The sequence below is a fragment of the Triturus cristatus genome, chromosome 5_2 (genome assembly GCF_964204655.1).
Source record: "Triturus cristatus chromosome 5_2, aTriCri1.1, whole genome shotgun sequence".
Classification (NCBI taxonomy): domain Eukaryota; kingdom Metazoa; phylum Chordata; class Amphibia; order Caudata; family Salamandridae; genus Triturus; species Triturus cristatus.
In genome coordinates this window covers 976352639-976367688 of record NC_140588.1, presented here as the reverse complement: position 1 = coordinate 976367688, position 15050 = coordinate 976352639, and the positions used below count along the sequence as shown (strand labels likewise).

General features: G+C 43.7%; 1 protein-coding gene across 1 annotated transcript in view; it reads left to right on the top strand.

The window, feature by feature from the left end:
• Positions 1–15050, top strand: part of TRPC5 (transient receptor potential cation channel subfamily C member 5) — a 1029186-nt gene that overhangs the window by 757789 nt on the left and 256347 nt on the right. Inside the window, exon 6 of the mRNA XM_085606697.1 lies at positions 8496–8818. Within this exon, the coding sequence (XP_085462823.1) occupies positions 8496–8818 (323 nt within the window). The remainder of the gene's footprint in view (positions 1–8495; positions 8819–15050) is intronic.

Genomic DNA, 15050 nt, shown 5'->3' with positions numbered 1-15050 from the left:
TCCATTTAGAACAAAAGGGGAAATCATATTATAATGATAGTGGAAACAGGACTATAGCGCCTTGCCACCCTCCCCGAGCTAGAAGCTAGGTTATTATAATTATAGAGACCTCCAGGCTTTTTCAGGGGATCCCATACCTCTGAGTTCTGGTGCAGGAATTTACATCTCCGGACAAGCCCAGCTCTTCTATAATGGAAAGCGTTTTCTCCAAGTGCGTTAACATGCATGCACAGCAATATTAAAAGCACCAGATTTCTAGGATTGCAGCTGTGTTCTATGTTATGGCTAGTGACGTGAGACTGACCAAAGCAATTCAACAGAGCTCATTGTTTTTTTACCTTGAACACGCTGTGCAGACAAGGAGCAGAGTGTTCAACCAAATATATGAAATACAGACAGTTCTCATGTGAAAGCAAGCAAGCAAAGTGCTTATCAGAAATGGGCCACGTAGCAACTTGAGCAAAAGCGGCAAAATAGCGTCCAACTTATGCTAACGTAGCAATGTCAGTAGGTGTATCATTATACTCACTACATCACAAGAGGATATTTTAAAACGTGTAGTGATGCACTATGTTCATTGAACTATAGGAACTAGTGTGACATTTCCTTTCTCTTTCCTCTTCCCTGATATACTCTATATACGCAATTTATCTTTCAAATTATTGGATTTTACAGATTTTATTAACACATCTGAAAGCTATAAATGCTTCTATAGTGACTTTCCTTTGCAGGGTAGTTTGTTATGTGTTTCAAAGAAAAGCTGTCCGTGGGTTTCATATTTTCCCTACCTACCCATTATTGTGCCAAAGCACTGTGCTACTATGAATGAAGACAGTTTTGGAGGGTTATACAGCAATGCATGTCCCTTATGCCAATTCAGAGTGCAGGACTTTGAAAAATTGTATTACTGAATGAGCGGGATGAAACCCTACTCAAACAGCAGCCTCAATTTTTGTCAGGGTGAGACACAGGAAAACCCCAAATTATCTGTGCTCAACCCTCTGGTTGCTTGGCACAAAAGCATTCAGCCTTAACTTAAAGGCAATGTATAAAACATTTATGTCACACTTCAAACAGTAATAAAGTGAAAACACAACATAAGAAAAATCCCACAACAATTTAGAAAAAACTAGAGTAAAATCTAATCAATTATTTGAGACCACGCCAACAAAAACCAATCAGTAGTACTGGAGATGTGCAATTTTATTGTAAAAGTACAAAGCGCCAATTGTGGTTATCTGGTCGCACCAGATCAAGACAAAGTCACAAGTTCACGCTGATAGAGCACGGGCCGAACACATTGACCAAGCTAGGCCCACTGAACAAAGTACCTTAAATCCTGGTTGCGGAGTCTTGCGTGATCCCATGTCAAGGGTGCATCAGGCAGCAGCGGTTCTGAGGGGCTGTGGATTCCGATGAGAGGTCCTGCGTCAACGATCCGTTGCACAGCGGTGGTTCTGATGACACCATTGACAGGTCTTGTAATGCGAGGTCCTGTGTCGCCGTCAAGCATGCTGTCGACAAGGGCTGTGGGTGCAAAGTCTTGCATTGGGGATGTGTCGCGCAGCAGCGCTTTCGAGAAGATGCGGGTTTTGATTGTTCCGATGCGGGGCTGCAAGGAGATGCGTTGTGCATGCATCAGTTCTGCCCAAGAGACCACAGCTAGTCTGGCAGAGCCCCTTCAGGCCCACTTCCAAGAGTCCAATACTAGGAGTTCACCACTTGAGGAGTGGCAGAGTCCAGGTGTTGGGTTCAAGATAGTTGGAGCCTTTTCTGTCACTGAGGCTCTGATCAGTAGGCCAGTCTGGAATTCATGCTGGTGGTCTCGGGTTCAAAATGCACGTCCTGTCCTTTTCAATGAGGCAGTAGAGTAGAAGGGCAGCAGAACATCACAGCAATCCTCTGAGTCTTGCACAGGTCCAGAGGTGTAATGAAGAGCTGGGTATGACGGTCCACTATTTATACTTGATGCCAGCTTTGAAGTCAGAGAAGGTTCTGGATATTTCCACTCAAGAGATGTTTGGCATTACCTGCTTTCCTGCCCTGGCCTCAGCTTGTCTGGGGGCACAAAAGGCAAGTGTGAAATTCTTTATAAGTGTGCTGAGGCAGAGCCTTTCTGATGTGTAAGAGTGGAAGCTCCTCTCCCCTATCAACTCAGAGATGGCCCATCCTGCCAACACTTAGGGCCAGATTTACGACCAATTTTAGCATGCACAAACGGCTTAGCATCCTGTTTGCGCATGCTAAAATTGGAATGGCCATGTACACACACAATTTTGCGAGTCGCAAATGAATTGCGACTTGTAAAAAAGTGATTAGAGACTCGCTATTTGAAAGGGGCGTTACCTTCCAAAGAGTGACTCTCTAACCCATGTACGAATGTTTTGCGACCGCAATTGTGGTCGCAAAACACTCGCAAATTACCACCCTCTTCAAAAGGGTGGTAATGCAGTCGCAATTTCGAAGGGGTCCCCAGCCGACCTCCCAGGGTCCACCGAGTATGGCCAGAATTGCCCAGTCCATTTAGGGCAGCTGCCCACTACCAGGCAGTGCAGCTGCTATACCCGGCAAATGAAGCTGTCCGAACTCAGCTCCTGTGCTGGGCAAGCACATTGGCTGTGAGAGCACCAGTGGGTCTTACCTCCAGGCCTCTCCCACTCCAGCGATGCCTCCGTGTTGCCGGGTTCTCGTGGAATCCGAGGCTGGGCAGTGTCCAACTGCAGCTCCCGCAGGATAGAAGTGGGACACGGTGCAAAGTCTCCGTCGGATCCGCTCCCTGCTGTTCTCGCCGTCGTAGGAACGAGACAAGGCCTGCCTCGCCGGCCCTGCCTCCCAGCAAGTCACTAGCAGAGTTCCTTCACTTTGCCGGCACGGTCTGCCTCGCTCCCTTCACCGCTGTGCAGCCTTCCTGGCTGACGCTGGGCATAGGCTCCTCTTTGCTGGAGTGCTCCTTTGCCGGTTCTTCACAGCAGGGGCAAGCCAGCAGATACACTGCGGTACGTTTACTGGGTAGCTCGTTACGTGTAGTGCAGTTATCTGAGGTGAAGTGAAGCACTCCCCACATGCGCTGGTCTGCAGAAGCAGCGCTTCTCATGCGCTTTTAGTTTTAGGCAATAAAAATGACTAAGGACACATGCTCTTCTAAAATAAACAGGGGTCAGCGCTCCTCACACAGTGCTGCAGCTTTTCCTCCCAGGCAGGTTACTTGATTTAAAGTCTTTTATCTCCCTGAGACTTCCAACAGGAGGCAAGCATACACAAGCCCTTGGAGATTCTCCACAAGCAGGATACCACAGCAGTGTAAAAAAAAAGTCAGTCCTTTTCCTCCACCATAGACTGAAGGAGCAACTGCAGGCCAACCCACACCTCACTCGGAAAATGCAGCGTTCCTCACACAGTCCTTCCGCTCTTCTTCTTGGCAGGGCCCTCTTATTCCTTGAAGTAATATAAAGTCCTGGGGTTTTAGGTGCAATACTTAAACCCCATTTTTTCATTGTTCTCTTTGCTGTAAGGGTCTCTAAACCCAGTCCAAACCAGTCCAGCCCTTCCTGGTGCAGCATGACCACAGGTGTGGAGACAACATTGTGAAAAAGGAGACACAGCTTATTCAGGTGCAAGAGAAACTCCTCCCACCACTAAGTGCAGACCAGGTCTCTTCAGAACAGCAATGAGTCAACTAGGCAAGGCAGGGCACACCTCAACCCCCCTAGTGACTGTCTGGAGTGAATGCACATCCCCAGCTCCAGTCACTCAAACACCAGATGCTGAATACACAAACAGCCAGAGGAACACAGAATGGCAAAGCAAGAAAATCCCCACTCTCTAAAAGTGTCATTTTCAAGCACAGAATTTAAAAACCACTTTTACCTTAATAAATTCTGAGTTCAAAGAGCCTAAACTCTATTTTGTTTGTCGTGTTCCTATGGAAAGCTACACATGTTACAGCGCAGCCCCAATGATAACCCTTTGGGACAGACAGCCTTTCAGTCATAAAGAACAAAATACACAGTGTTTCGCTAGCAGGACATGTCACACACCAGTACATGTCCTACTTTTCACATACACCGCACCCTGCCCAGAGGGGTACCTTGAGTCGACCTTAGGGGTGCCTTATATGTAAGGAAAGGGAAGGTTTGGCCTGGCAAGTGGGTGCCCTTGCCAGGACAACATGGCACTTTACAACTACGCGCAGACATTACTGTGGAAGGTCTGGGACACATTTATAAGGCTACTCATGTGGGTGGCACAACGAGTGCTGCAAGCGCACTAGTAGCATTTGATTTACAGGCCCTGGCACACACCGTGCACTTTACTAGGAACTTACCAGTAAATCAAATTTTCCAATCATGGATAACCAATCATATTGTTTATACAGAGAGTATATGCATTTTAGCACTGATCAGGAGTGGAATAGTGCCCAAAACCCTATAGCCAACATAAACAGGGCCAGAAAAATAGGAGGCAAAAGGCAAAAAGTTTGGGGATAAACCTGTCAAAAGGGCCAGATCTAACACATATTAAATGTAATAAGGTTACTCCATTTTATCCTATGGTATAGTTAGGCCATGCAGTAGTGAAAAACAAATGTAAGAGTTTTCAATACGAGGACATGTAGAGGTTAAATGTACATGTTGAACTTTTTAATACATTAAAATTAATATTATATTTAGGCTAACCCTAGATGTGACTTCTGTGTATTAAAAAGGAAGGTTCAGGCCTGGCAATAGGATTGTTTTGTGAAGTATAAATGTCAGTTTAAACTTGTATTCACAGGCTGCAATGGTAGGCCTGGGTCATGTTCGACAGGCTTGTTAAGTGGATTGCACAATCAGAGCTGTGGGGCCTTCTAGAAGCATTTAATTTACTGGACCTGGGTGCATGTGACACCACTAGGGACTTATAAGTAAATTAAATGTGTCAATTAGTTTTCAAATGTCATGTTCTGGTGTTTCATGAAATCAAGTTTCCACACACAGTCAAGCTACTCATATATTTGGAACATGAAGTCCCAAGAACCTTCTGCCATAAATTTGGCTCATGATGTGGAGATGTTTGGTGCAGTAAGGTGATGGGCAATGCAGGGTTTTAGCAAGAGCATAGTGTCATGTAAAACAGAGCCTTGGTGTTTTCAATGTGATTCTTAATTCAACCAGTGGTGGTTAAATGTGGTCATGTTTCTGTAAGTGCAGGCATTTTCTGGCTGCACCCTGTTTGGTCTGTTGAGTTCGAACGGTGAATAATGGAGCCAAAAATATTGCGGGACAAAATATTGTGTCAATAATATCGAGGACAATATTTGTGTGAAGGTAAGCAAAGTTGTACTATATATATATAACTCCACATAAATGTACCCTGACAATATACGAAACGTCAAGCTTCGTAGATGTAGAGTTAAGAATAGAAAATCTATATTTACTTATTTGCACTTTCCTTCTAGATATTGTGATCCTCGATATTTTTGTCATGATATTCTGCCCACTTGATATTTTAGGTTCCGATAGTCTGTCCGATAATCCATTTGGAAAGCCGGTGTAAACTAAGATAGTGTTCTTCCATGGTCATAACCACAGCACGTATTAGTTCTATTCTGTCGTTAGTTTGTGGGAATTGGACTATCTCGAGGTCAGAAGGCTATAGGTTAGTTCCTTTAACCACGATGTTTCTTTGTGGGGAAAAGCTGAAGTCTGATATAATAATTAACCCAAAATTCTGACCTTTTGGGAATGGGTTGGTGGGGTACCCATATTCTAAAATCAGTTGAAAGGAGGTGACTATGGTTCATCCTCTTTCTATGATTAGGAACCCAGGGACATACTTACTAATGTTTCATGCAACACAGTGCAGCAAGCAAAGTTGTGCTGCAATGTGTTGCGTGAAGCAAAGAGATCAGAAATGCACCATATCTCCTAAGATATGGTATAATTCACTCCCTCCTAGTGCTGGTGCACTGTGTGCTGCCTAGCGCAAATGCATTCACCATCGTGCCATGCTGCAAAGGTGCCTTTGTTAAGGACAGGATTGTTTTTGTGCAGGAAGGGACACTTTCCTGCATGAAAACCATCCAAAGATGCATTTTACTCTTTCTATGCGTGATGCAGTATGCATCATGCATAAAAAGAGTAAATAGCCTGGAGAAAAAAAGACGATTCTCTTTCTTACGCCATCCCCTTGGAGCCGTACTGATCTAATGCAATCCCAGACTTATAAACCTTTGCAAATCTGGAATTGCATCAAATTCATGGGTGGGAACACCGAGCACCGTCCATGGAATGCCTGCCACCTTGAAATGTACCATAGCACAGCGCAAGCCAATGCATTGCGTAACATTTCTTTACAAAGCCCCACAAGGCGGTGCAAATCGCCCCTAGCGTGATGTCCTAAATCTGAATTAAGGAATTGCACTGCCTTGGGTCACCTTGCATGACGCAAGGACAATGCAAGTCCATGATAAATCTGCTCCCTAGTCTTTAATCCATTCAGATAAAGATCACTGTCTTCATTCAAACGCAGACTTGATCTCGACACTTACAAAGCTAGCATACGTCTCCCTGACGTTTTCTACGCCGCGGCGCACCTGGGTGCGATAAGAGTACACGTCGGGGTTTATCTGATGATTGCCTAGTACTTAATTCAAGGGGATCAGGCAGATATAGCAGAGGGGAGGAATGGATCCTGTGGGACTCAGCACTGCACCTTACCCGAGGATGACACTGATGATCCTCGATATATTTGATGACTTTGGTTGTGAAGAAGCAAATTGATTCAGGAGCACACTCCGATATCCCCCCCGTTCATTGACTACAATGTGTTGCTAACAGCGGCTTGTCACATATTAGAATACTTGGCTTCAATGAAGTCCACCACATCTTCACAGTGTTGATAGGGTGTGTAAGTGAATTCTTCAGCACTTCAGGACTGTAAAGATCTTCTGCTGGTCATTTGGAGCCTGGTTGATGGGTTTAGTGAGGTTAACGCTGTTTGCATGCTGGCTGCCGCGTGTGATATCCCATCCTCTGGATATGGAACCTGACTTTGGTGAAGAAAGAAAATTGAATCATTTTTGGAGGAAGCGTGAAAATCTGTGGGAAACGTTTACCTGTGCAGTTTCTGCGGTAGATTCTCCTCCGGATTTAATACGTCTTCATTGACATAAAGAGCTTCCACTACTAATCAACTCTAAACCGGGCACAGACTATTGAACTGGTAGTCACCATTTTCTGAGGATTAAAGAAATAAGAACTCTTTCTGAATGTTTTGTAACCAATTTGCATCTTTGTGCTTGATGTTTAATCCGTCTTTGAAAAACTATAATCAAATTATCTTCATTGAGCAGAATTACTGTTCTCCATTTCTCCCATTTCCCATATGTGAACTGTGCAGTTTTTGAGCAGTTTTTCAGATCTTACTTCAGAGGTTACAATTTTGCAGTTTGCTCTTCTGTGCTGCCATAAGAGATAATAGTGTTGCTTTTTGGTCACATTCCACTTACAGGATCCACGTGTCTTTAGTTTTTTTTGCTAACGTTCTTTGATATATATACATTTCTGTCTTTGGGGTATTTGCCTCATTTCATTAAGGGAAGTGATGTGCTGTCAAATAATGCAATTCTTGACTTGTGCATTTGTGTACAAGTCAAGAACTGCATTAAGACTTTTTTACAAAAACTTTTCACTGATGAAAAAAACAAGTAATAGGGCAAATCCATGTGCACTACGTTGCTGCTTGCATAATATGGAAAGGAGCAGAGAGTATTTTAAACGAGGGGAAATCTGACAAAAAATGACTTCCCATTATTGTTACTGTGATTACATGAGAGGAAGTAGAGAGAAAAGAACATACCTCTCTTTTGCAAATGTGAAAGAAGGAAGGTTTTTTGAGTCCTGCCATTCAACATTTGTTTCATTTTCTATGTTGACGTATTTCTTTTTTAAATGATCCATTTTACATGCAAAATGATTAATTAACAAAGGTGTTACAACTAATTTCTAATTTTTGTTTTGGGGAAATTACCCTTTATGCAATATGGACGGGGAGCATTTTGTTCCCCATTACACAAGCAGACAATGGTGCAAATTGTCATTGCCTTGTTTTTGCACCAGTGCAAGGTTTCTATATTGTGGTCCCTGGGACTAAAGCTATATAGTTAACCAGATTCTTCATCAATATGTTCAACCATGTAGGGTTCAGAACACAGAGGAAGGATCTAGGATTTAAAGGTCACAACTCTGCATTCCTGGACCCCACATTTAACCTTGCACGCCGAAGTATCATAAATAATTATAAAGACCTATGTGTAGCCCCTATGCCGCTCACCGCTTGTACTAGCCTGTGCACAATTAATGATAGCCAGACATAAATAAATAAATACACATCTAATAAGAAGTGCTGTCTAAATATGTATGCACTGCACGTTTTAAATTCCAGTAACATCTCATTTGAAAAGATTGTGTTTTCTCAATATTTGAAAATTTACAATTACTTTTTTCTTTTTGTAGTATAATGGCTCGCGGCCGAGAGAGGAATGGGAGATGTGGCATCCCACCCTGATCGCCGAGGCCCTCTTTGCAATATCCAACATTTTAAGTTCCCTTCGCCTCATCTCCCTGTTCACCGCTAACTCCCACCTGGGCCCCCTGCAGATCTCACTGGGACGTATGCTGCTGGACATCCTTAAGTTTCTCTTCATCTACTGCCTGGTGCTCCTCGCTTTCGCCAATGGACTGAACCAGCTTTACTTCTACTACGAGACCAGTGCCTCAGAGGAGCCTAACAACTGCAAGGGAATCCGGTGTGAGAAGCAGAACAACGCGTTCTCAACGTAAGTCTTCTCAAGTTATCAACAGATGGTTCTATTGTCAAAGGAATCCATTCACAAAGTTATTTATGCAAATATGTCAAACCGAGGTGAACAAACAGCATCATTTTGGAGTTCCAGTGGTGGCTGGCATCTACCAGGGGGTGAGGGCAGGCGTTCAATTAATACATTAAAAAAATCATGCGCACAAATAATATATTTTTAAAAAACACTTACCTTACACGTCCTCCAGTCCAGACCTCCTCTTTACCAGGAACTCGAACTGGATTCAGCAGCTCCCTTGGCCATTCCTGGCGCTGCTCTTACCAGCATGAGAGCAACGCTAGGACTGGTGGGAGCAGCCTCACTCGCCGCTCTACTGTGCTTTGTAGGCTTTGGCTTGCTCTTACCCAGCTGTCTTAAGGAACATGTGCACACTTTTTAGGTCGAACCTATAGTGGCAGCACGCATGCGCTGCTCGCCTTGTGGGGCATGCAGTATTCAGTATGGAGTGGAAGCTCCTTGAAAGCTCCGCCCACTCTCAGCCCATCATTTTCATTGGCTTGTTTCTTTGCAATTCCTAAAAGCTACCTTCCGATTGGTTTTAGGCTTGTTAGTCCCTCCTTATGAAGGCCATGTCGTCATGTGTATCCTTCCATGGTTACTGGCCCCTTTACTTCAAGTGTTGCACAGTATTTTTTATTTTAGATTGTGAGCACTATTTTCTTCTTGTGCCTCCCTATCCGCAGTTCGTAACTTCTCGCCCCTCCACTCCAGTTGTTCGTGCCTTCTCGTCCGCCCACACTCCCGTTTGCCATACAATAGGGCTCGCGTTTATGCGAGTCCTATTGCATTGCAAATGCTTGTTCACTTCATGGAGTGAGTGTAAAATTCAGTGCAGTTTATTTCTTGCTGGAAAAGAGGGGTGGGGCTTAAACCCAGCTAGTGAAAGCTACCCAAAAACATAAAATCTCGCCAGCGAGACTGCGCATGTCTGCGCAGCCTACGCTAGCCGAAACCTAAAAAGTGAATGATAGTATAATGGGAACTGGGTGATGGGTGAGAATTTGTTTTTTAGCTCACAAAGGTAACTTATTCCAAAAAAAACTCGCAGGAAAAAAAGCAAAACCTCGGCAGTGGATATGCTTGCTTTAACACAGTGAGACTGTAAAGATATGGTGGGATGTTTGCGTGAGGCCTTTTGTTATTTCCAGAATTAGTTTTGCAAGAACTTTGTGCTCAATAGGTGTGTTATCTATCGATCATTCGTCATATCCTGTTTCTATGCTACAAAGATGCAAGTGTGTATCCCATATGCCAACTTAACTTTTGGTGAACTTGCTTTATCACTTTTCACCAACAAAAAGCTATCGCTGTGCTAGCAGCAGATGACAAACATAAACGAACCCGCAGTGCTGCAGGCCTGATTAATCAGATTTCTATTGAATCATGAGTTTAAGGCACTTAAGAGTGGTAGCTCAGTGGTTTAATGCACCCACTGCAGAGATCTGTGTGTTAGAACTGAATCAGAACCGACTCGCCCTTTCCAGTGTTGCTAAAATGAGAAGCACTGTCCCAGGACTCGGTAATATCTACTAGTTTACAGTGGAATAAGTGTTATTTGAGCCACACGTTATTATTTGTGTTATTTCCACCACCACCTGTGCAGCGCTGCTCATCCTTTTTGACTAAGCTAACAAGATTTGAATTTTGTGTAATAGAAATGCAGCCCCAGGCATGCTGTATTCGAGTGTGGACTTGAAGCCCCGCCCACTCTCCGCCCAAATTTGTTATTGGCTTGTGTCATTTTCCTTTGTAAATGCTGGCTTCTGATTCGTTAATAATCTTGTTAGTCCCTCCTTAGTGCTGCCTTGTCTTTATTTGTAAGCCCCCATGAGGACTGGCCCTTTTACTTCGGTTGTTACACGGTAGGTCTTATTTAGTCTGTAAGCACTATTTTCTTTAATGAGTTTCTCCTGGTGCATGCACGACATGCTTTCCTGCAACAATAAGCGTGCCATGCATGCTATCACTTTCCAAGCAGCCCGGGACAATGGCGGTTGCTTCTTTGAGATGCAATAGGTCTTGCATTTACAAATGTTTGAGCTATTGAGATTGTAAATGACAATGCCTTTTATTTCAGTGTTAATTATCAAAACAGATAAGGAAAAGGCATTGTCATTTACAATACCAATAGCTTAAACTCTCGCAAATGCAAGACCTATTGCTTGCAAATGCTTGGTTGTTTTTTAGTTTTGTATAGCGCAAACTTGACCTGAAGGTATCAGAGTGCTTAACATGAGCACCAACCTGTTGCGTTACAGACGAGCATATTCATTTTGTTAGGTTCAGTCAGATTGTCCTGATTTCACAGGATGTTGAGAATCCCTGACGAGACTCGAACTTGGCTCCCCATCTTCAAGGTCGACTACCTTAGCTGTTAGGCCACATCCTATCCCAAAAGTGCACAGCCAGTCCACCCACCACCCTGCTGCTGTCACTCAGCAGCGGCCCCGCCCTGATGCTCTGTTCGGGGCGGTGCATGAAAAATAAATTGGCAAAAATTACCCTTTTTGTTTCTTCTCTGGGGCTTTGGGGGGTTTTAAGTGGGGCGACACTCCTCCGTTCCAATGGAAGAACTGCCCCTGTGTGTCAAGTTAGTGATTTTCACACTCGTAAATGAATTTACCCATCCATAAAATTACAACTGAGGGCCACATTATGTGTGGCCCAATCATTCTGATCAGTTCACTAACAGGAGTTATCCGGCCCATTGGAATTAGAGGTTCTTTGTGTATCACTTGGAAATCTCAGCAGATGAAAACAGCCAAAATCTCAGTGCAAAACAATGCAGGAATTAGTGTGGAAACACTGATTCCTGCATGTTATTCGACAGAGTCTTATAACCTCAGCAATTTCCCACCTCCCCCATTGCGATTACCTACACCCCGGTAAAGACAGTACAAAGGGGTGGACATTTTAGGGATTTTATTGGACCTTTATAGCATAATTTGTAATGGAAGTAAATCTCCTCAAAAGTGTGAGTGTGTTACAGTGTGGGGACACATGCAAATGGTGGTGAGCAACCACTCATTTGTAAGTTTGTTAATATTCCCAAACCATTTGCAGTTAGCTTCTGACCTGCATAGGCCACTGCCCCAGACATATGCACAAGAATAGGAGCAAGGGTAAAAATGTATAATGCTTTAAAATTATATTTGATTTTGTGTGATGCCTTTACCCAGAGCATGATTTTATATTTATTGATGTTCTATAAAAACCTCTTAAAATAGCTTCACACTTTATTGAAATAGTGAACTCTTACAAGAAATAAAATTGCAAAGCAGCTCTTTGTGGCCATTGAACTGTACAGCACGCAAGTACATGCTTTTTTGGAAACCATGTTGTAAATATCAGAAGACAGACTCTTAGTGGGAAGCAGAATACGTCTGGAAAATTCTAAAATGATGAACTTGTGGTGGAGAACTTCACTTGCATATTTTGATTACTATGAACTAATAATGCAATAACAAGAAGGAGCATGGATTAGATTTCCAACTAATTTATAGGCTGGATGACATAAAAACAAAATCAATGGCTGAATGTGATGTGGGAAGAAAAACAACCAGAGCAAAGAGGGGCTGAGCCACAGCCACTGTTTGTATATGTTTTTGTCCATCAATCGAGCTACAGCAAATAGTTAAAGTCGGCTCTTGTTACACCTAAAAATCTGGCAGTGCCTCCAGAAGTGCTTAAAAATGTATCTCTGCGAGTTGTAGCCAGTAGATGCGACCTGTGGCCAGTAGATGCGAGTTGTGACCAGCGGCGCGAGCTGTGGCCAGTAGATGCGAGTTGTGGCCAGTAGATGCGAGCTGTGGCCAGTTGATGCGAGTTGTGGCCAGCGATGCGAGCTGTGGCCAGTAGATGCGAGCTGTGGCCAGTAGATGTGAGTTGTAGCCAGTAGATAGGAGCTGTGGCCAGTAGATGCAAGCTGTGGCCAGTAGATGCTAGTTGTGGCCAGTAGATGCGAGCTGTGGCCATTAGATGCGAGCTGTGGCCAGTAAATGCGAGCTGTGGCCAGTAGATGCGAGTTGTGGCCAGTAGATGCGAGCTGTGGCCATTAGATGTGAGTTGTGGCCAGTAGATGCGAGCTGTGGCCAGTCGATGCGAGTTGTGGCCAGTAGATGTTTCCACAGTTATAGCACAAATGAGCACCAACATTCAAGGCTGACAAAGGCTTTTCGGCCGAAGAGGCGTGTTCTGGTGGATTTGAGTGATTTACTGGATAAGGGTAAGAGAAACAAGTGTACAAGCAAACAGGGTCCAGGGTTTGCATCATTCTGTGAGCTATGGGGACCAATGTCAGACTCCTGAATTTAAAAACAGCCAGAGGCATGCTCAGGGAATGTGAGCAGTAAGTAATCTGCATCAGTCCACATACAGACAGGCATCGTCAGCGCTGTATTCAGTTTCTGGAGCACTTAACTGCCAGTGAAGCTTTAAAATGAAAGTATTGTGTCAACTTGCTCTCAGAAAATGAAAGATTCCGATCAGTGGAGAGTGCTGGATTATCCGTGGAATGGCTCAGTTCCTGGAGAAATCTAAATGCAAGGTAAAGAAGAACTTTGATAATCTAGCCAGACTCTGTCCTTTCTCATAAATGCAGGTTGGCACTCACTGACATCGCTGCCCAGCTACTATGTATATGTTAACATATATATCTCATACAAACCTGGCCGTATGGCAACAGAATGCTGTATTAGGAAAAGATACAAGATTGTGTACATTAACTGGGAAATTTCAAATTTGAATTGCACTATGGTGTATTTCACATATTTCACATATTTATTAATAAATTACATTTCAGACACTTGTCACATGTTTCACAGTCACAACTTAAAAAAGCGGGAGAAGCACATACGAGTCTAACCCTACAGACATATGCATTGAGAAGTATACAGTGGGAGAGAGAAAATAGGTTCGAGTTGTTAAACTGGGAATTTGTGGTACTCCTTCGGTTGCCTTAACTTTAGATTTCATTTCAAGTGTCCTTGTTTCTTTAATACTAAAGTGCCTTTAAAACCCTAAAACAGTTTTTGATCCAATGGCACTATGTGTACATGAATAAGATAGTGATGCAATGATGCAACCTTAGCTGGAAAGAAAGAGACCAGCATTTGATGGTCCATAAAGCAAGTGGATCCTGCTGGTGACTGGATCTAGGATTGACCCACTGGAAGGAGGAAAGAGCCAGAAGAAGCCGACTAGAGACGTATGGAACAGTGGAGCATCCAATAACAGCAATAATGGAAAGTACATACCTGGATTATTCTTCGTATGACGTAATAGCAGCGGTAGCACATTAGTCTGCAACAGAAGTCAGAAACACGGGGACTTGAAGAAATGCCATTCAGGACGATGTTAGCAGGCACCACGTTCTTATTATTTCAATTCAGGTTGGTCTGTGGCGACCTCATTTCAAATCAGGTTGGTCTGCGGTGACCTCATTTCAATTCATGTTGGTCTGCGGTGACCTCATTTCAATTCAGGTTGGTCTGCGGTGACCTCATTTCAATTCAGGTTGGTCTGCGGGGACCTCATTTCAATTCATGTTGGTCTGCGGTGACCTCATTTCAAATCAAGTTTGTCTGCAGTGACCTCATTTCAATTAAGATTGGTCTGCGGTGACCTCATTTCAATTCAGGCTGGTCTGCGGTGACCTAATTTCAATTCAAGTTTTTATGCAGTGACCTCATTTTAATTCAGGTTGGTCTGCGGTGACCTCATTTCAATTCAGGTTGGTCTGCGGTGACCTCATTTTAATTCAGGTTGGTCTGCGGTGACCTCATTTCAATTCATGTTGGTCGGCGGTGACCTCATTTCAATTCAAGTTTGTCTGCAGTGACCTCATTTTAATTCAGGTTGGTCTGCGGTGACCTCATTTCAATTCAGGTTGGTCTGCGGTGACCTCATTTCAATTCATGTTGATCTGCGGTGACCTCATTTCAATTCAGGTTGGTCTGCGGTGACCTCATTTCAATTCAGGTTGGTCTGCGGTGACCTCATTTCAATTCATGTTGGTCTGCGGTGACCTCATTTCAATTCAAGTTTGTCTGCGGTAACCTCTTTTCAATTCAGGTTGGTCTGCGGTGACCTCATTTCAATTCAGGTTGGTCTGCGGTGACATCATTTCAATTCATGTTAGTCTGCGGTGACCTCATTTCAATTCAGGTTGGTCTGCGGTGACCTCATTTCA